General features: G+C 40.4%; 1 protein-coding gene across 2 annotated transcripts; it reads right to left on the bottom strand.

The window, feature by feature from the left end:
* Positions 1-14,959: 14,959 nt before the first annotated feature.
* Positions 14,960-19,331, bottom strand: LOC129165310 (uncharacterized). 2 transcript variants are annotated; one of them, XM_070544128.1, is made up of 5 exons: positions 19,150-19,331; positions 18,084-19,075; positions 17,841-18,002; positions 17,667-17,762; positions 14,960-17,514 (listed from the first exon to the last, which is right to left on the bottom strand). In XM_070544128.1, exons 2-5 carry the CDS (start codon positions 18,243-18,245, stop codon positions 17,206-17,208), a joined length of 729 nt encoding a protein of 242 aa, XP_070400229.1. In that variant the 5' UTR covers positions 18,246-19,075; positions 19,150-19,331; the 3' UTR covers positions 14,960-17,205. The 2 variants fall into 2 exon arrangements, with proteins under 2 accessions (XP_070400229.1, XP_054604177.2); XM_054748202.2 differs by having other exon boundaries at positions 18,084-19,330.
* Positions 19,332-21,815: the final 2,484 nt, after the last annotated feature.

The raw sequence follows: 21,815 nt of genomic DNA, 5'->3' as shown, positions 1-21,815 counted from the left end.
CCTTATATATAGCCATGCCCTGATGTGGGGGCTGGGGGGTGCGTCGACATGGTCGGGACATAGAAGGGGGTGCGCGGCTAAATAAGTTTGGGAACCGCTAGGGGATATAGGGAAGGAAGTGGGTGAAAGAATATAGCCAGGCAGACCAGATGACATGGATACATCAGTACAGCTCACTTGTGGATGTGTGGAAAACCAAGTGTTCTATAATTAGAGATGGGACCTTCTTGCTTAAATAAAATATATATCTTTAAACCCATAATGTGATAAACCACTTAGGGTATCACACACTCCCCCACAAAAAATAAAACGGCTCCTGACCTTCTGACCTCCATCTCACACAAAAATTCTAACTATTAAAACATACAAATCAACACACTATCGTCAGTTAGTAATGCTGGTAAAGTGGTTGATGATAGTGTCCTGACCAAGTGTACTGAAAGGGAAGGTAGGGTGGTGGACTATGATAAAAGACTGGCATAGGGGATATAGAGAAGGAAGTGGGTGAACGAATATAGCCAGGCAGACCAGATGACATGGATACATCAGTACAGCTCACTTGTGGATGTGTGGAAGTAACAGGCTGGCCTAGTGTATTGTAGGTGAATAGTGAAGCTGGCCGCCGTTCTCTTGTAGAACGTCTCAGCATTGTTTCATTTGCAGCAGATGTTGGGTTGGATACAGGGAGAGTCTCCTCTGAGTGAGTCGGTTCACTGTCATCTACATATGGCATCACTGTAACTTCAGTCTCCTCTCCTCTGTCCTGTCTTTCCTCTTCATGGTCGGTGTCTGGTCCCCTGTTTGGGTGATCATCTGGTCCTCTTTCACTTTCTCTTGTGGCCTCCTCTTGCCTTTCCCTGAACAACTGTCCCCACTCCCTCTGGTGTGACCCCTGGCTCACTGACTGGTTTGATTCTGTGGGAGCTAGGTTCCTTACGAGAACACGGCTAGGTTCATGGGCTGGCTGGGCAGTGTCTGCACTATAACTCATTAAGTTATATCTCAGCTCATAATAAGAACTCTCTTCATCAGAGCCAGATTCACTGTTGGGTTGGAAAACTGCATCTCTTGGAGTTAAACACACGCTCTTCCTTCTCGCAGCTGATGGCTTGGCATCCTTGGCTGCTGCAGGCAAGTCCACAGGAAGCTCATTAACAAGATGCAGTAGGTTACGGTGCAGAACCCTTGACTTGTTTCCATTTGTCTCGGCAATGACTCGGTAAACTGGGCTGTCACTGACCTGTTCTTTCACCACATAAATGGTATTTTCCCAGTATGACCTCAACTTCCCAGGGTCACCCCTTTCAGTCAGGTTACGCACCAGCACTCGATCTCCAGGCTGTAATATCACTCCCTTCAGGTGTCGGTCATAATACTTTTTGCCACAATCACTCGATTTTTTGCTGTTCTCTGAGGCAATTCTGTAGGCCTTGCTCATCCGTTCTGCCCATTTCTCTGCATAGCCTCTTGCTGTTTGAGGCTCATCACTAGAACCCATCCTGAATAAAACCTCCACAGCCAATCTTGGTTGTCTGCTCAAGAGAAGAAAAAGGGAGAGTACCCCGTTGCTTCATGCCGGGTACAGTTGTACGCATGGATGATCTGTGGGAGGAACTCTTTCCATCTTTCCTTTTTCTCTTGTCCAAGAGTTCTCATCATCTGCAACACCGTGCAAATGAATCGCTCCGCCGGGTTACCCTGAGGGTGGTATGGGGTTGTGCGTGAGCGTCCAACTCCAGTCAGCTTTTGTAAATTCCAGAAGAGCTCATTTTCGAATTCACGCCCCTGATCATGGTGTAGCTTCATGGGATACCCGAACCTGGGAATAAAATCATTAAAGATCGCTCTGCTGCCGTTTTACCACTTTTGTTACAGGTTGGATAGGCCTGGGCATACCTAGTGAAGTGGTCGACCACCACCAGAATGTACTGGTATCCTCCTTGGCTTGACTCTAAATGCAGAAAATCGATGGACGCAAGCTCCAAGGGTGAGCTAGATGTTATGCTTGATGTGGCAAGGTGGATAAACGAGGGCCCGGGCGGGATTCGATCCCCAGGGTGAGAGTCATACGCTCTAACCAGTCAGCCAAAGGGACATCCCCTTGGCCAAGTAGCCAGAGCGCATGATCTATCGGGACACTGTGACAGGACACTCACACTGCCACATCTTCCCCGCTCTTTCCACAAGCACGTCCTCGTGCTCCCGCGCAGGGTGCCACAAACTTCACATCCATGGACCTACTTGACAGTACTACATGGATCCTGCCAACAACGCCAAATGTGGCAAGGTGGATAAACGAGGGCCCGGGCGGGATTAGATCTCCAGACTCCCAGGTGAGAGTCATACGCTCTTACCAGTCAGCCAAAGGGACATCCCCTTGGCCAAGTAGCCAGGGCGCATGATCTATCGGGACACTGTGACAGGACACTCACACTGCCACATTGACATAGGGGCTCTGATATGTGTAACCGGCTTCTTTTGTTTGATGCATGGGCACTGCCGTGTGACGTAAGCTTCAATGTCTCGCCACATATAAGGCCAGTAAAATGTTTGTCTGGTCAGATTGAGAACTCTTTCAGTCCCAACATGGCCCATGTCATTGTGTAAGTGCTTCAGAACTAGTGACTTGAAGCTGCTTGGCAAGACTAGCTGGCGGCTTTCTGCTCTTGTGCGATATAGAATCCCATTTTCAACATGTAGCTTTGTCCACTCATGCATCACTTTCTTTGCAGTGCCTTTCATCTCCCTTTTCACATTCTCTGTGAGTTGTAGCCCCGATTCTTTCATTCTCAGGATGTCACCAATCACTGGATCTTCTCGTTGAGCCTTTTGTAGTTCTTTGAGATCAATGGATTGGATGATGTTCCTGCAGCTTGGTTCAAGCTGAGAACCTTGTGCTAGTGTTAACACAGCGACCCAGGCAACATCATCACGCTGACCTGCTCAACAGCCTTCCCATACAGCCGCAACAGCTTCTCTGGAGAGCTCTTTTGTACAGATAGCCACATATCCGTCAATATCCAGGGGCCGTCGGGACAAAGTGTCTGCATCAACATTCACCTTACCCGGTCTGTAACGGATCTCAAAACTGAAATCTGACAACCCTCCCACCCATCTGTAGCCAACTGCATTCAGTTTGGCAGTAGTCATGACATAAGTTAAGGGATTATTGTCCGTGTAGATGGTAAAATATGGGGCATAAAACAATCCCAAAATTTCTCGCAGACAGCCTACTTGAGTGCGAGAAACTCTAACTTGCCTGAGTGCAGCTGATAGTTCTTTTCAGCAGGGGTGAGCATCCTTGAGCCATAGCCTATTACCCTGAGTTTCCCATTTTGTCTTTGGTAGAGGACTGCACCCAGTCCTTTATCGGAGGCATCAGTATGAAGCACAAAAGGGAGCTCAAAGTCGGGGTAGGCAAGAATGGGCGGTTTCACCAGCATGTCAAGGAGCCTACACAAGACTCCTGATGCTCATCAGCCCATACCACTGGTGTTTTAGATGACAACTGTGCCCCTCTCTTTTTCTGTTGGCCAGGCTGTTCTTGGGACTGCTCCTCTTTGCTTTTCTTTGGCTGCAGGAGCTCATAGATAGGTTTGCCTATCCTTGAAAAATCTTGGATATAGGAGCGATAGTAACTCAAAAAACCAGCTATTCTCCTCACGTCACCATCTGTAGCAGGTGTTTCTTTTTTAAGCGTAAACGCCACTCCAAGATCCTTTGGGTCAATGCGGACTTCCTCTGCAGAGACCAAGTGACCTACATATCGCACCTCTTGCTTGAACAAGTCACACTTGGTGGGACGGAGCTCAACTCCGTGGCTCTGCAATGCTCTTAGCACTTTTCTCAGTCCTTCAACATGATCCTCAAATGTCTTAGCGTAACATAAAATGTCGTCTAAATAAGGGATGCAGCACTCATCCCGCAGAGGTGACATCTCTTCCATGCTACGCTGAAATGAGGCTGGGGCATTGGTCAATCCAAAGGGGATTCGCACCCACTCATAAAGGCCCCAGGGGGTGATGAATGCAGTGTGATGACGAGTTCCTTCACCGATGAACCCCTGGTTGTAAGCTTTCCCCTGATCAAGTATGGAGAACCAGCTATACCCTCCCAAAGTATCAATGAGGTCCTGTATTCTGGGCAAGGGGTGACAGTCTGGGACTGTGCGTTGATTAAGCAGGCGATAATCAATACAAAGTTGAAGGGATCCGTTCTTCTTCCTGACACACCACGGGGGCAGAGTACGAAGAATGCGACTTTACAATCCATCCTCTAGCCAGAAGGTCCTCAATGTACTCCTTTACTTCTTTATAGAGGGGTTTGGGGATAGAGGTATGTGATTTTTGGAATGGGGTGCTATCTTCAAAGTCAAAAGTCAAAGTCAGTTTTATTGTCAATTCTACCACATGTGCAAGACATACAGAGAAATGAAATTGAGTTTCAGTACACACAAAAAACGCCTCAAACATATAAGCACGAATATCGACAGGGTCTGTTGCCACAAACAAGTCTGATTGATTCCAAGTAAATAAATTAAGTTTATATTACATTAAATCAAAACGCATTCATTCTTTTCTGTTTTACACAAAATGTGTACCTTTTAAAAAAAGGTATTGTCATGTTTTATTCGGTGAGTTATGTCAGAAACTGTTTTTTTGCTACTTGTGAATATTATTGTTACTATTATTTCATTCATTATTTTGTATTATTGCTTTTGAATAATTAGTTACAACACTTAATTTCCCTCTGGGATTATTAAGGTATAATGTAAGTCGCTTTGGATAAAAGCGTCTGCCAAATAAATAAACATAAACATAAGGTATTTTTATTGAATTGAATTATTTCCCAAGCAAAACGCCATGACATTTCAGCATTAGCATTACTGAAAAGTGACGGGGAAACTCGCTCTAACATTTTTTTCTCTTAATTTAGCTGAAAGCACAATTTTAACATGTAACAGAGCTCAAAACGATGTGTGGAGACAAAATACTGCTAAACCCAGCCAGTACAGTACTACAAACTCAGTTTTTACTGAAACAAGGACGGTAATTGTCTCCCTCCAGTGGCGATAAGCGGTCACTACATTGTAATGCTTTTGTTTGCTGTTTTCTGAAGTCATTGATCTTTTTCATGATTCATTATATTATTTTGTTTTACTCACTGATGTTTCAAAGAAAATGCACAAATAATAACAAATAACCATTAAAGTCTTCTTAATCTGCTACAAGATGTCTATTTAGGCTTACTGCATTTATGTACACAATCTTTAAAAAATGAATTTATACATTTAAATGTAAAATGGTAATTTGTTTTTTATGCATAAAAAATATTTGCCATCTCCCAGACTATCCTGAGACATGCATTCCCTATCTGTTGATGTAACATACAAACAGCATCAATTAATTTTTAATGATTATTTTTATGAAAACATACTTCATCAGTAAATTGTACATTTGTTAAGCACCATTTCATCCATGTCTCTCTGAAGTCCAAGGGTCAAGAGGTCACTTCTGAAATTTACCTAATTTTACTTTCTGTATTATCTCTTGATGTTATTAGTTCCATCACAGGATGCTGCTCTTGTCTCAAACAGATTGGATGCGATGTGTGCCCAAGATGGTACCACCAAAAGTGCCTGAGTAATCCACCAAAAGGAAAGAAAGAGGAATATGTCTGTGAAGCATGTCTGCAAAAACACTGTATATGGTTTGTATAGCCTAAAAAGATATTTGTACCTATTTCTGTGGTTAATTGAAAAAGGTTTCTTGAAATGTTTCTCCTATTTTAACTCTAAATCCTTCTAGCTGTTATATTTATAACAAGAAACAGATATTCGGACAGAATATTTTCATGTTTATTTGAATATGATTGTGGAAGACACCCAGCATCATAATAAATAAAGTAATATTTAGGTAAATTTAACCCTTTATAGGTGACCAGGACACTGTGATCAATTTTTGGCAAGGGAAATTATCATTTTTTGCCATTTTTGGGGTGTTTATGAATGTGGAAGAGACCCAGCATCCTGTGATGAGACTAATAACATCAAGAGATAATAAATTAATAGTTAGGTCAATTTAAACCTTTACACGTGACCAGGACACTGTGATCAATTTTTGACAAGGGAAATTATCTTTTTTTGTTGCCATTTTTGGGGTGTTTATGATGATACAGTAGACAGTATGAGTACAATAAAATCAACAGATAATACATAAAACCCTTATTTGGTCAATTTTAGCCTCCATGAAAAACTGAGCGATTCAATCACTTTTTGGCAAGTAAAATGCCATTTTAGTTGTCTACAATTAAATCATCAATAAAGAATTTAAAGATATTTTGAGGCGTTTCTTATAGGTAAACAGGAGGGTGTAGTCACTATTTGGCAAGTGCCAATCTTAATTTTATGTGCTGAAGTGCTTTTTTTATCTTGTTACTTTTAAATAGAGCAAAGTAATGTATACAGTGTCATTGTAAAGCTAAAGCTTGATCAGTTTAAATACTATTTTTCAAGTAAAAATGTGCCCCAAACTAGTTAACTGTGGCTCCATGTCAAGTGGACTAAAGAATCGCTGGAGAATTGTTTATTTCCATTTATACAGCGTTTACATTCAATACAGGGTGCCATTTTACATTGTTTATTTTTTAGTATCAAGGCTGTAACATAAAGATAGCCAGTTCTTACCACAAACCATCTTTCAATCGCAAATATTGCAAAAAGGATTAATATATCCTCATTGTGAATGTTTAAGACAAATTAACACTTAAAACAACTTCCGAACTGGAAAAACTAATATCCGCGATAAACATCTGTTTAAGTATCAGAAGAGGTTACCTCTGCTTTCTGAATGTCCATATTGCTAGATATGCTGAGTTTTAAGGCGAAATCCTGGGGAATTTTGTCTAGAAATGCAATTACCCTAACTGTGCGCGATCCCACGGTGGCTAATCATTTTTTGGCAGCCAGTTGATTTATGGCACAACACCTGTTTCAGCTGCTGCTCTCACACCGGAATGAGATCTCTGAACGCCGACGCTCATATAAATAAATAATGTAATTTTTACACACGTAATCATATATCGGAGCTTTAATATAGTTAATAATTATCTCGCTTTACACTACAGTGGACGGAGCGCAGCCTCCGTGGTGAAATACCCATCTATCAGGATTATCAATAACTTGTATAAACACATCACATTTATCCCTGTCCCCGTCTTCCTCGTGAAATAAATTAACATTAATCTTACCCGGTAAAAACACGTTCGCTGCAAATCTGCTATAGCAGTCCGCTTGATTTTTTTTTTGTTATTCAAGTTTTTTTATTAAGTTTTCCAAATTTTTACATAAAATCAAAAACAAAATACCCCACCCCCCTTACAGCACAGGCTAACTCAAAACCACTCACAACCACCATTCATAATCATTTCAAAACATGCTATCCAACAACTTTTTACCAATAAAAAACAAAAATTCATTGCAGGTTTCAAAATTTGAGTCTTTTTTTCCCTTTATTTTAGCAATTAATAGTTCATAAGATGCAATCTCCGTCATCGTTATTATCCAGTCTCTGTAAACAGGTGCCTCAAAACTTTTCCATTTACGCAGTATAACTCTAGCTGCCGAAATAAAACCTGTAAGAGCCAGGGCCCCTGCCGTTGTAGATATATTCAGTACACACGATAAGTCTCCTAATAAACTAAGTCGAGCAGTTTCCAGGAGCGGTATACCCAACCACTCTTGCATTGTAATCAATATTTTTTTCCAAAAAGGTTGAACAACATAGCATGACCACATAAAATGAATAAAGGTACCTTCCTGCCTTTTACATTTCCAGCATAAATTGTTCTTCATTAAACCAATTTTATAAAGACGAACCGGTGTAAAATAATATCTATGGATTATCTTATAATGTGTCAGCTTTCCCCGTGCTTCCCTGGTAAACCATCCCATATTGGACATTATCCTTTGCCATGAATCTCTATCCAACCTTATGCTTAAATCCCTCTGCCAAGCATGCCTTAAGCCATCATAATTTCCATATAATACTTTAGCTGCCATCTTATAAAACATAGATGCTGACTGATACTTTTCTGCCAATTTTAAATAAGAGCTGTACAACATTGTCCTCTTCAGGCAGCTCCTTAACCAAACTGTCCAAGCTACTTCTTATTTGAAAATATCTCCATAAATTACCTATATTATCCACGTTAAATTGTAGCCTCAAGTCCTGATAAGATTTCACTGTTCTATTGTCAATTAGATCCTCTAATTTTCTCATGCCCCCACGTATTCCAACATATTCCACCCTTATTGCTGGGTTATTGTCACGTTCTGCCCCTGCCCTCCTGTGTTCCTCTCCTGCCTTGATTACCCTTATTGTTCTCACCTGTCCCTCGTTAACCTGCCCATGTTTCCCTAATTAGCCCTCTGTATTTATACCACCTGTTTTGCCCCCGTCCTTGGTCAGATCATTGTTGTTGTTTGTTGGTGTTGTTCCTGTTCATCCCATCCTGCCATTAAACCATTTTTACTTAATCCGAAGCCTGCATTTTTACCTCCTGCTCAGCTCATCCACACATGGTCCGCCGTCTCCACCTCATTCAACGTGACAGTTATACCAAATTGAATATAATTGTTTATACTGGGATATCTTTAACCATTTGTGGAGTTTGATCCAGATATTTGGATTATTCTCTTTATACTCAGCTTCCTTCTTTTGTGCGCTTTTTATTTGTGACAAAGCTTTCAAAAGGGGGCAGTAAATTCTTTTTCTATAGCTACCCATCCTAAATAAGTGTCCTCTTTACCACCATGTTTTGTTAATTTAGCCACTTCAAAGGCAATATTATACAGCTCCACATTTGGCAAAGCAAGACCCCATCCCTTCTTGTTACATAGTTTTTGTTGATTTATCCTTCACTTATTGAAATTGGAATCATCACCATTTTAATGGTATTAATTTTTCCCCATAATGTTAAATTGAGTGCTTTCCATTTCTCCAGGCTGTACTTTATCTTAAGGAGAGGAGCCATATTAATGTGCATTATATCTGTTATATTAGCGCACAATTTAACCCCTAAATACGTCATCCCAGTTGAGAGCCATTTAAAATTCCCTGCAGTCACCATGGTAGAATAACAAGCTCTAGAAATGGCCATAGCCTCTGACTTATGCCAATTAACTTTATAACCCAAAATTTGAGAGAATAAATCAACTTTGTCAAGAAGAGCCTGTGTAGAAGATGTCGGTTCTGAAATCAAAGAATATCATCTGCATAAAGAAAGAGTTTGTTCTCTCCCACCTGCTTCCACCTCTTTAATCGCTCCCTCCTTTCTTATTGCAATTGCTAATGGCTCCATAAACAATATAAACAATAACGGGGGCAAAGGGTCTCCTTGTTTTGTATGTTTATGTTTATGTGCTTAGCAGACGCTTTTACCCAAAGCGACTTACAGTTTTTTTTAACCTTTAGGGCATGTGATCTGTGGGGGAAACCGGAGTACCCGGAGAAAACCCACGCACGCATGGGGAGAACGCGCAACTCCACGCAGAAATGCCGCAGCCGAGTTTCGAAACAACGACCTTCGTGTTGCGAGGCAACAGTGCTAACCACTGCGCCACCATGCACCCCTATACTGTCTAAAAAAGGGGGAAATAAAACCATTTGTAACTACAGCTGCCCTAGGCTTTAAATTGCCTTAACCTATGTAAGGAAACCGCTCCCAAATCCAAAATTTTCCTAAATATTCCATAAACACTCCCATTCTACCCGATCGAATGCCTTCTCACTCAGCATCAAGGGGGAGCCTGCCTCGTGACTCTGCGTAGTGTCCTTGCCGTTCCGGAACACCGGCTAGCTTGTTGCTACTAGCGGCTACCATACTAGCCGCCTGTTTAGCCGACCTCGTTTTCGGATTCACAGAAGACATTTTGTCGCACTTTTCTCCTACACGCTCCAGGATCCTATCGTCAATGTTAGATTACTTTAACCTCTTAGAAAGTAAGGTCCCATTCAAGAAAATCCAGGGGAAAGTGGCTGACCCGTCAGGAGGCCTTGCCTTAGGCGGCCATCATGGTCTGCGGTCGCACGTGACTCAAAATAAACATCTAATCCGCTTGATTGATCGCTGCAGTTCATCTCCGTCCTCAGTCTCCATCAAAGTTATTAAAACGAAAAAAACGAGTTGAGTTTACGTCCTTGTCTCTTAGTGCAGCCAACCACGCAGCAAGCTAAAACCATTTTACTGTCAAATCAACTAAATAAAAGCGATAAAAGGCTATATACGAACTGGCTTGTTTTGACTACCTTCACTGGAGTTTCTATGGGTGTAAACGGTCTTTTTGCCGGCCATCACGGCGAAGGCAGTCACATGATCAAATCAATTTCCCTCTGGGATTAATAAAGTATTTTTGAATTGAATTTGAATTGAGTGGCGTGACGTCACGTGCAAAGGGTCAATACATATCTATGATTCTGCCAGCATCTGCAGCACCAGAGCTGCTCTGTGCAGCACGTCCCTCAATTAAGCCCCGCCCCTATTTTGCATATTCTTTGTGACGTCATTACTCGTTGTGACGTAATCGCCCAGGAAAAATGAAACTTTTTACTGACTGGCTTAATAGACCCTTTTACTACCCACGTCATCAAAAGTTGCGCGCGCAGCCTGGCAACGAGAGTGAAGGCTTCCTCATTCACACTCGATACTAAAACAGCGTTTTAAACCCTTTGTTTTGAAGTTCTGAGCACATAAAAATGTCGGGTTGTTGCGTGTATGGATGCCGTGTAGGATTATCGTTGTAGGAGACTATTTTCATGATCTTTTCACAGTCGCGTCAGTTATACAAGATACGACTCATCGGTGATCTCTGATTTATAAATGGTTAACTAAACGTTTCAATTGCAGGTCAGCATCTACAAGCATTTCACTGTAAGCCTCCCGATTCTCACCCATCTGAAACCACGTATCGTTGCTTAACGTTCTGCAACAACGTTTCACTAGTAAATGTTTGAAGATTCACTTGAAGCCTTAAACAGCTGCACTTATTCAATAATTTCACTTTCTAAAGGTCGTGTAAACTAGGATAAAAGCTCTGGCTCTGTTTAGGGTCAAGCTTGGCCGTAGCTGCGTACGTAGCCACGATGAATTATATCTGTTTAGCTCTCATCTGTCTTATGACAAGACCTCTAACTTTGTGTTAACTAACAAAGCCATGCTTCCTCAGAAGATAAATTAGAATATAAGATCTAAGTTGACTATGTCTAATACTACCGAATGTAAAGGAAGTTTGAGCCGCTCCTATTGTAAATGTTACAGTGATCTGGGTTAGGATCTGGTCCCCTAAAGGGTTTCTTTATGTACACATTGTGTCTAATGGGTTTGTTTATGGGGGGGAGTTTAACAAATCCACCTTTGTATCGGAAAGGTGCAACGTCTGTGGGTCTGACGTCAAACTGCTTAGAAAATGTGGGCGTACCGGGAGTATTTAATTCAGTTTGTACCTTCCTTTGCCACATTTTAAGATCTGATGATGGACATTGCGCCTTATTGTCATATACTTTCTGAGGTACGTTTCGTATTTCCGTAAGATACTTCTCACGCAACAAAATGTTAGTCTCCTTTTCTACTTTCAATTCTGTCTTGGTTTCATCCAATTCCTTTTGCAAGCCATCTATTGTCTTTTGTTTGTGATGAAGATCTTTAAACATACCTATTTTAACTTAATTCATTTCTTCTATCTGCCGTTGTAGTTGTTTAAAATCTATACGTGACTTTTCACGCTCGTCCTGGGCTATTTTTAAGTCTCGACTGGTTTGCCACAGCTCATCATTCATAGCCTCACATTTCTTGGTCAGGTTTTGTATGGCCACGACTTTCTCCCTGTTGGCTACGTGTCCTGTCGTTGTAAATCTGCATTTAGCTTTTGAAGACTATGGATTTCTTTTTTTGCATCCAATAAATCATTCTCAAATGATTGGTTCGATAACTTACAGTTTTCCAAATCAACCTTGAGTTTCTGTATCATCTTTTCTTTAACACATATTTGCCCTTTGAGACTGATTCTCTTTTTTTTAAGTGCACGAACTGTTTTATTTAAAGTCGATTTTTTTGATGTGAGCGTTTTGTTATTTTCCTTGATGGTCTGAATTCTATCTTTTAGGGTCCTTTGATCAAGAGTCATTTTGTTCAGTTTTTTTTCACATATTTTAAGATATTTATTCTCCTGTTTGAGTTCTTTAATAGATTCCTCCTGTTGCGAGATCTTGTTTCTTAAACCAGCCATCTCTTCATTTGCTTTTTGAATTTTAAAGTCATTATCTAAAGCTTTTTGTTTCATATCTTTTTCATACTTCTCATTCGATTGTAAATTTTCGGTAGCTTGTTTCTCTTTCAGTAACAGAATTACTTGTTCATAATCCGTGACTTTTCGAGATAATTCATTTATTTCCCTCTCCAGTTCCTTGTTGCGTTTAAATAATTCCACGTAAGATGCAGGCATAGTTGATTTCTGACAATCCGATTTGCTATGTTCAGAGACGCGACTCCTTTGATGTCCAAAGGTGGTTTGATCTCATGACAGCTTTGGTGCTAAAGATAAAGGGCTTAGCAAGCGCACGTACAGACGTGCGCGCGCACGTACAGGCGCACGTTCGGACGCACGCGCACACACAGACGCGCACGGGCGCACACACAGACGCCCACCAGTCATCATCATATATCTTGTACCACATAATTGTTAATCTGAAGCTACATCATAGAAACGCTTCCTCTTTACCTTCACTTGTCAGAGAAGAGTTTACTCAAAGCTTCATACTCCATCATGTGACTCACTACCTCCGCTCCGGTCGGGTTTTTTATTTTTTTAACTCCATCTCGTTCCCTCTCACCCTCTCTATCTCTCTCAGACACGCACACCTTAATCAACATTGTTTTGTTTAACTTTGTGTGGGAAAATGCCAAGAACGTTAAGAAAAAAATCAGTTTAATCAAATTAAAATGAAAAAAATATATACATAAATTTGTGTCTGGTTCTAGCATTTCATATTTCCTAGTTCCTACTGCATGAGTTCCACTTGTTCTGTAACAGTTCCTTTACTGTTGTGATCAAAAATATTTAATCTCAATTCTGAGGCTGCTCTGTAAATAGTTTTCAAATGAACAATACACATATCAACTTCTGATCATTCCATATCAATTTCAGACTTAAAATAATATGATGATGTAAACCACGCCCATTCCGAGTACAGACACGGATACAGATAATTTAAATGGTTGAACAGATACAGACAGTGGTGTACTCGCTCATCACTACTTGTTAGTATCAACATAAGCTGTTCAGACGGAAGTCTGCTCAATTTTTACTGGCAAGCAAAATTATATTTCTGTACATTAATTTGCTGCTTGAATAGGGCAATGCTGTGTATTACTATAATGCTGCAGGGTCAAAAGTTAGTTGAAATATTGCTGCGTTTACATCAAGGCTGACTTGGACCCACCCAGTATAAAGCAGCCGTCCTCAATAAATGGCCCGCAGGCCGGACCATTCTTTGTGGACATTCTTCGTGGATGCTTTGGCTGACCTCATCAGGTCAACTGGTTTAATTTTAATGTGGTTAAAATTAAACTACAAACCATTGTAGTTTGATTATCTGGTCAATTCAGTTCTGTTCAACTACAACGAAGGAGCAAGATAAGGACGTAACTCGTTCTTTATTTGATCCTGCCGCCTGAAACTCTTGGAGAAACTGTCTGATGTGGACTTTGTGGTGGAGTCAGATTATTCTGGGTTTTTTTTTTCAACTTTTTCTGAACTTTTCTCTGAATGTGAGAGGAGGTCAATGAGTCCTGCTACAGGATGGATTTCAAAAAGGGGGCATGTCTTGTTTCCAACTAATGCAGAGACTTTCTGGTGCTGGAAGTTTGATTTTTGGGCTCATGCATTATGCCATCACCAGAATTTACAACGTGCAATTTTCTTTTGATTGCCTCAGGCAGGCTCATGGATGCGTCGCCACATTGGAGACAGGAACAAGCGCTATTCAGCCAAAGTTTCATAATCAGGGAACATTCTGTAAGTGACAAGTCTCTGAGAGACAGGGTTTGGAAAACACTAGCATCAGTGAGAGGGATCTTCCCATATGCACTCTGGGTCTGCTGCTGCCTTTAACGGACTCACTCCAAGCCCCTCCACATCTTCGGCTCGCTGTCCGCCTTACATGCATCCTAGCTAGCAAGCTGTGCTAAGCAGTGTCTAGTATAATGCTCAGATGTTGATGGGAATCTTCTCTTTATTGATTTAGCTACCTCCTCGATGTGCGTAACGATTAAATTATCAGCGTATCTACGTGCGTCAGGGTGTCTTTCAAAACAACCAACAGCCTTGAGGTTTCTCCGACCCAAAAAGTAAATAAATAAATAATAAACGATCAAATTACGGAAAATATCCGGTCAATGCGAACTCTGCTATTTGCCTATTTTGCCTTCTTGTGAAGATTGTTGCAAAGGAAACAATTAAATTTGATTAACACCAGAGCCATGCACACTGAGCTGTTATTTCCGTCAATGTACATGAGTGAAAAATGAGTGTTCTTCTTTGGGTGTTTAGCATTTTTACAGTCATTGAACCACTTTCACTGCACTCACCACATACTCTCTTATCAGGTTCTCATGGTCTTCACTGAGGTACACACAAAGGCCTTTCACATCCAAGGTCAACGTCATCTTCCTATCGGATGTGGGACAGTTTTAATTTTAACTAGTACATTTTCTTAACGAGGATAGTTTGAATTGCATTTTCAAATCTCACATCTGTCATGTGGTCCATTATACTTTGCAGACGTTTGCCATTCTGTCCACCTCTTTTTTTGTAGAGTGCAAGCAGTTTTGGAGAAAGAATGTGTCATGACTGAGGGAAGTTTCCTGACCCAAGACATGCAGAATTCACACTAGGAGACGTAGGTAGGAAAAAAATAAATGTTTTATTTTAAGGAGAACTAAAGGTGCACCGCCAGACGTGGCGGTGATGTTGAGCACAGCTCCGGGGCTGGGTCTGTTGAGACAAACACTGTCAGTGTTGGGCAGCGGGGAATAGAATTGCAGGACTCAGTTTGTAGTGGATCTTACTGTGGGGGCTGAAATCCAGAGCTTGGGAGGGTAGCCAGGACTGGGGTGAGCAACGTCAGCGTGAATCCAAAATCCAAGGGAGGTGAGCGGTGGGAGAGCGGGTCGGTCCGGGTGAGGAGGGAGATCAGGCTTGGAGATGAAAAACCAGGTTATTGCAGGAAAGGTTTGTGGTGAGAATTCCTGATGAAGGGAAGGCAGAGGTCATCAAAAACCAACAATGACGACGGACAAATATAAGGCTAGACTAAAGCTGTAGTTTTCTATAGTGGCAAGAGCTACCCAAGTTGAGTAATCTTCCGGCAAGGTGAAGTGATCTCCAGCTCCTTTTAACCACATGAAGTAGATGAGGGAAATCATCGCAGCTGGCCGCTCTCCGGAGCCGCCCACCTGCAATGACTTAAGGTGATTAGAGGAATGTGCAGACTCACCCCAGATCCTGACAGAATGTCGAGCTGCGAAAGGAACCGGGACTGAAGTGGCAGGGTAGTGATTCTCTTGAACTCAGCATTTATCTGGACAACCAAGACAAAATTTTCAGTCAACATTTATAAAACAACTTTAATTTACATAAACTATTTTATTTACCTCCAACATATTAAAGAGAGCCGGCCATCGTTCCTGAACATCTTGAACCATGGGTGTTTCGCGAACAACCTCCAATCTTCTATAAGAGAAGGTCTTGCCCATTTTCTGCCTCACTACTTCCTTATTGTTTCTCTTTTTTTACATCTGATAGAAGCTGTACTCGAAGCTTTTCTAAGCTTTCCTCTGACTCTCCTATTGGATAAGGAGGGCAGTAGTTCACTTCAGATCGTCTTGGCTTTTTAGTGGCAAAGACAGGGCCTTTTCCTTGTGGCTCAGTGCATTGACAGTTACTTCATGACAACCAAGTTTTCGTAACTGACTGCGATAGATTGTTAGCTTGTTTTTCAAACGATGTTTCCATCCACACTGTAAAACCTGATAAGTTAAGCTAACTCAAATGATTTGGGGAAACCAATTGCACAAATTGATTTAAGTTTTGTAACTCAAACTATTTGAGTTTATTTAATTATGCGAGTAGAGTCTAATTAATTCAATACAATTATGATACGTTAACTCAAATGGTTATGTTTATCAACTATTTTTATTTAGTATAGTCAACTTAAACCTTTAAATAAGTGGCACTAAAATGCCGTATATATTTAACTTATTTAAAATAAATTCCTCTTTCATAATCCGACTGAGTTAAATTAACTTGAATGGTTCTTAGTTGCATAACTAAAGTTACTCAATTCAACTGGGGAAACCGATTGCACCAAACCGTATTAGTAGTATTAACACAACAACAAACTCGGACTTTCTCCATTCAGTTTTATTAACTTGAACTGCAGAAAAAACAGAATGATAACAACTGCACATTTTTTCAAAATTGCTAAATGCTTTTTTCCACTGTGTGTACATAAAATGTTCCGTGAGAATAATTCCAGTATTTTTAGTTGCCATTAACCATCATGACCTGAATTTTAATTAAGAATATCCAGATTTATTGACATGCACCTAACGAAAATGCAAACAAAGCTTAACTACAAGGATGTCAGCCATTATTAACACATACTGTAGGAATACAATATTAAATTTCAACGCTGTTATTGTACAACAGTTTGCTTAAAGATTAGTGTCCTCAACTGCTGTGGCCAAACCTCAATGGCAAAATGGAAAGATGTCATTTGACAATAAAACATAGTGATTACAAATGTCAATTTGGACTGATCATCAGTTATTTAACTTTGAAACTTGCTGACATGAACCTAAATACAAATATATCATAGAGGAACAATGACAAGTGCTTATGAATATTGTAAGAATGCAATAGATGAAGTCAATATAAACATATGTAAAAAAAATCTTCAAAGATACTTGTGGCCTCCCAGTTTACCTTAAAAGTGTATCACAAAAATGTCAAGTATTTGAAATGTTTCTTTATTAGCTTTCAGCATATTGCTGTTTTAGAAGGCTGAGAACATGGACATATAAAACTATTGACTTGAAGCCATTCAAAGATTAATGAACAAGCAAGAACATGTGAAAAACAAACCCCACCTACACCAGCTCATTTTTCAGTGTCTGTAATTTTGGTCTGAGTTGCTTTCTCTCATCGTCTAGCTTCAGCAACACTACTTGAATGAACTCAAAAAAGCTACTACACTTCACAGGATAGCTGAGATGCAGAGCATATATTATCCCAAACAAACACACCAAAGCATCAGTCCATCTGTAATGAGTCATTACAACCTGATCTTCAAGAACAACGAACACTTGGCGTGGTGAGAAAGGAACTCCAGCAGGCACGTCCTCTTCACCCACATCAGCAACCAGCGCAAGTGCAGCTTCATGGAACTCCATTTCATCCTGTCACACATCAAAATTATTGATGAGAAATATTTATGTCATAGATATAAAAATCAACACAAATACAAATAGCCAGATACCTTAATTGTATGTATTACCACTTTTTTGTCATTTCAATAGGAAAATTATTGCAATTCCCAAGTATAACATACCTTGCATGTTTTGAAAATGCCTGAAGAATCCTCCTTGAGGTAAATCGGCAGGCCAGCCAGGGCTGCTGTTCTTGTTGTGCAGATGTCATTCTTGTCCTTAAAGGACAAAAAATATATAAAACATGACAAATGGGACTACCATGCAAACAGTAGAGTGAAAGTATTTTTAAGTACCTGTTGCTCATATTCCAACAACAGCTGGTCCATGTTTTCACCAACCCGTCCAGTTTTCTTCTTTTTGTAAAGTCCAATCAGCCGAGGAGCATATTCATCCAGTGCAGCATAAAAAACATGTGGTAGATGAAGATTGGTAATCCGGTGAAATTCACAGTAGAGCTGAAGAGAATAAACCAAAAATGATATGAAAAAAAATGCTGTATACTTTATAAGCAGTAAATTTAATATAGTTGTACTTACCTGTGTCTCATTAAAGAGAGCTGGCCATCTGTCCTTAAGCTCTGATACAGGAAGAGAAGATGTAATGATCTCTTCACGTCTCAGGGAAAAAGTGCGCATCATGTGCTGATGAATGAGTGGAATGTCCCTTTCAGCAGAGGTCTTCCGGAACTCTTCTATCATCTCAACCCTCCTTTTCTCCAGAGACTCTCTTGTTTCTCCAGAAGGACAACTGGGAAGGAAGTTGACCTCACCTCTCTTAGGTCTTTTAATATTGGCTCTTGGTGCAGCTCCTTCTGGGTTTGTTCTGCTGCGTTTTCCAGAGTTTACAGCAACATCTCTGATGCCGGCTTTGGCCAACTTCTTTCTTTGGTTTCCTATTTTGTGTCTCAAACTATTCTTCCATCCTTCCCAACCAGTGTCAGAATTGTTCTCCTTCAGACAGGGATGCTTTTCAACTAAAGCTTTTGCAGCCTTTCCAATCTGTGTGCTACTAGGATATGCCTTCAGTTTAAAAATTTTCTTCCCCCATTACCTCGAGTATGTTGTGCTTTTGATCTCTAGGAAGTCTAATTAGTTTCCCATCTTTTTCAAATGCTGCATTACCTTCCTTTAGCACATGTTCCACCTCATAAGAAAATTTTGGAACAATAAAAACCTCTGGCCACCGACATACGCTCTGGTGAATCTATGGCATCAGTGCTATCGTTCAGAAGACTTGTCTCACTAGTGCTGGTTGAAATCAAGTCCAGCTCCACTAATCTGATTATTTTAACCGATGCTGTGCTTGGGAGGTGTTCCATTTCAACCAAATTACACAATGCATGATCAAAATCTGGATCTTCAAACTGAAGCCTAAAGTCAAAAGTCAACTTTAGCCTAGTTTTGATTTCATCTATGAGGGCCTGTACACTGCTTGGGCGAGATGGCAGAATAAGTCTTTCAGCATTATCATTATCAAGGATGACCCTTAGCTTCAGTCTCTCTGTTGCCTCCATCTGAAGTTGTAGGTCCTGTAACATACAGGATTCAAATAATATAGCGACATTTCAACACACTCAGAGTTCTCATGCCATGTATGCATTACCTGTACACTGGCAGAAGGGCTGGGGAGATCCGCTGATATTTCAGATCTGTTTCTTTAGTCAGACACTGGAATGAAATGTTTTGTTGTTAGAATTAGTTCATTTGCAATCTTATAAGCAAAATGTGGCAGGTGGTCAGACAGCTGGCACACAGATTTGACACTACGACTCTCCGGTATATGCTCGACAAGTTCGTATGACCTCAAGTGCTCAACATACAAAGTGTCGTAGTCTTTTAAGAGAAAATGCATTTTGTCGCTGATGAGTAGGATGTTTCGAATCTCTTTGAACTCTGGCAAGGCTGCATAAGTACCAGTACATACAAACATGCCAATTGCAAAGCTTGTGCCATCAATTGAGATATTTTTTGTTCCATAAACTGTGTCACTGTCAACAATACCTGAGATAAATGATTGTGTATCTGCAGGTAGTGATGAGATGTACATAGACTCCATTTTGGATGTCTAACATGTGGTTTGAAAAACTTTGAGGATGACAAATAAAATGCCATCTGACTTTGATGTCGCTCTGCCAAAGTTTTTAACACATTTTTGTAGTTGTGAGTGTCATGAATAATTTTTTTGAAAACCTTATGCTTTCCCTCAAATCTCATTGTCCAAAGGTGGACCAAGGGACCAAAGCATTTTATCAAGTGTGGGTAATGCTCGATGTAATGATGCTTTGGCCTTAATCGAACATTAGGAAACACTTCTTGGAAGAGTTGCCGGTGGTCCAATATTTTACAAGCCAAGTACTGAATGGTCTCTTCATTAAAAATCTGAGACATGGCAAGCTGAACGACATCCTTTAACTCCATTAGCACTTCCCAAAACGTGTCTCTTTCTGGGACTTTTGAGCCAATGAGAAGAGGCAACATTATAAGCAGGGCATGATTTTCATGAGCATTCCCACCAATGGTCCCTCGACTGGCAAAATTAGTGGGTATTGGATGAGGGCGATCAACTTTGTCAGAATGTTGATATGGAAAGTGCAATATTGCTCGATTTAAGTCTTCTAATGTAAAATATTTACTGGAAATCAAACCTTTTAAGCAATGAGCTATCTCCACTGGAACAACGCCTTCAAACAGGTCGTGCAGGAGGTCAGGTGGGAAGCCTGTGACAGGATGGAAGAATGACAGATGGTCAGAAAGAACACAACTGTTTTTGACACCACAATTTCCCTCACTGCCATCGCTCTGAAGCTCTCGTAAAAGATTGTCATGAAGATCCTTTGTTCTCAGCACATAATCCCCTGTAACTGCATTTTTTGTCTGCATTTCTATTTGTGTGGCATGACAAAACCTGCAGAAATGTGTAGACCTGAAGCTCTCTGTCAGGGACCGAGCAGTAAACCTCCAGGACAATGGTATAAAAAGAATATTTTCTCCATTTATTTCATAAAGAATTAAACAAAATCAAAACAAAACCAGGCCCAAAGGAAAAAATGGCCACAAAAATAACCTTAACTAAAAGTAACAAGCAAGACTCTCTCCAAAACTGAGACACACAGGGGAATTTATACACAAAGGCTAGCCTACAGACAACGAGGAGGGGAGAGACAAGGGAAACACTAAGACAAATAGTAAATAAACCTAGGAAACTAAGTCAACAAAATATAACTACCACAAAAAGAGTTTAACTAATACATCCTAACAAAATCTGGTAAACTCAATAGAGCTTCAGAACGTCTGGTTTCTGGTTTCTTCATTATCACGCTCCCTGCTTCCAGGAGCCAGATGGAATGTTCCACTTCCTGCATGGAATTACACTGGGCGTGTCCCCTCTCTCTGCCAGTTCATCCAATCTCAGAATACAAATGAAAATAGTTAATGATCAAAAAAACTATGTGTAAGATAAATTACTAAATGTGTGTACCCATTAGTAAACATCTTACAATATTGCCAAAATGAAATAAATCAGCATATAGAAAAAGATATTTAAATAATACTAACACTGAGAAATGGCTGGAGGAACCTCCACACTCTCATTGAACCCAGCAAGCCCATGTGCGGCAAGGTTATCTGCCACAACACAGTAGACAGTGCCTTTAAGACATTCACCAAGGGTATCAATGTAGATGCCTACTTCTTCAAGAGTTTTCAGATCATTTAAGAGTGGTGACATCATTTTCTTAAACCCAAACAGGCGCACATCATTAGAGTTGCACAGGAGAGCAAGCTGAGTGCAGTGGAGAGCAGAACGGGATTTAACTGGAAAGTTTGCCAGTGTCCAATAAACTTCAAAAACTTTATGTATTTTCTTTGAAGTACCGAGTGGGTTTGCAATTTCAAAATCATCCACATAAAGCATTATCGAAAGTTTTGTTCCCTCTTGTGAGAGTAGAACATTTTCCCGGTAGTAGGATCCATCACAAAATGACATGAAATGTCCAGGTATCTGAGTGGGTGTTTGTTGAACTTTTTCAAGGACTTCGGTTTTTTTCAACAACATTTGCAAAGATGTAAGAATTGACACATACATGTATGTTTGCTTTGATGATTCAATTAAATACTCCACAGGCTTGACATACGGAAAGTTTGCTTCATAGTAAGATTTTCTCATCTTTGCTGTTGACAGTGGTCCACCAGATGTGATACATTTATGTAAAACATTACTATCAGAAACTGCCTGACAAATGTCATCGACCAGTTTATCAGTATATAGAC

This window comes from Nothobranchius furzeri, chromosome 2 (genome assembly GCF_043380555.1).
Source record: "Nothobranchius furzeri strain GRZ-AD chromosome 2, NfurGRZ-RIMD1, whole genome shotgun sequence".
In the NCBI taxonomy this organism is placed as follows: Eukaryota; Metazoa; Chordata; class Actinopteri; order Cyprinodontiformes; family Nothobranchiidae; genus Nothobranchius; species Nothobranchius furzeri.
The sequence above is the reverse complement of the archived record's forward strand: the minus strand, read 5'-3'. Positions and strand labels throughout refer to the sequence as shown.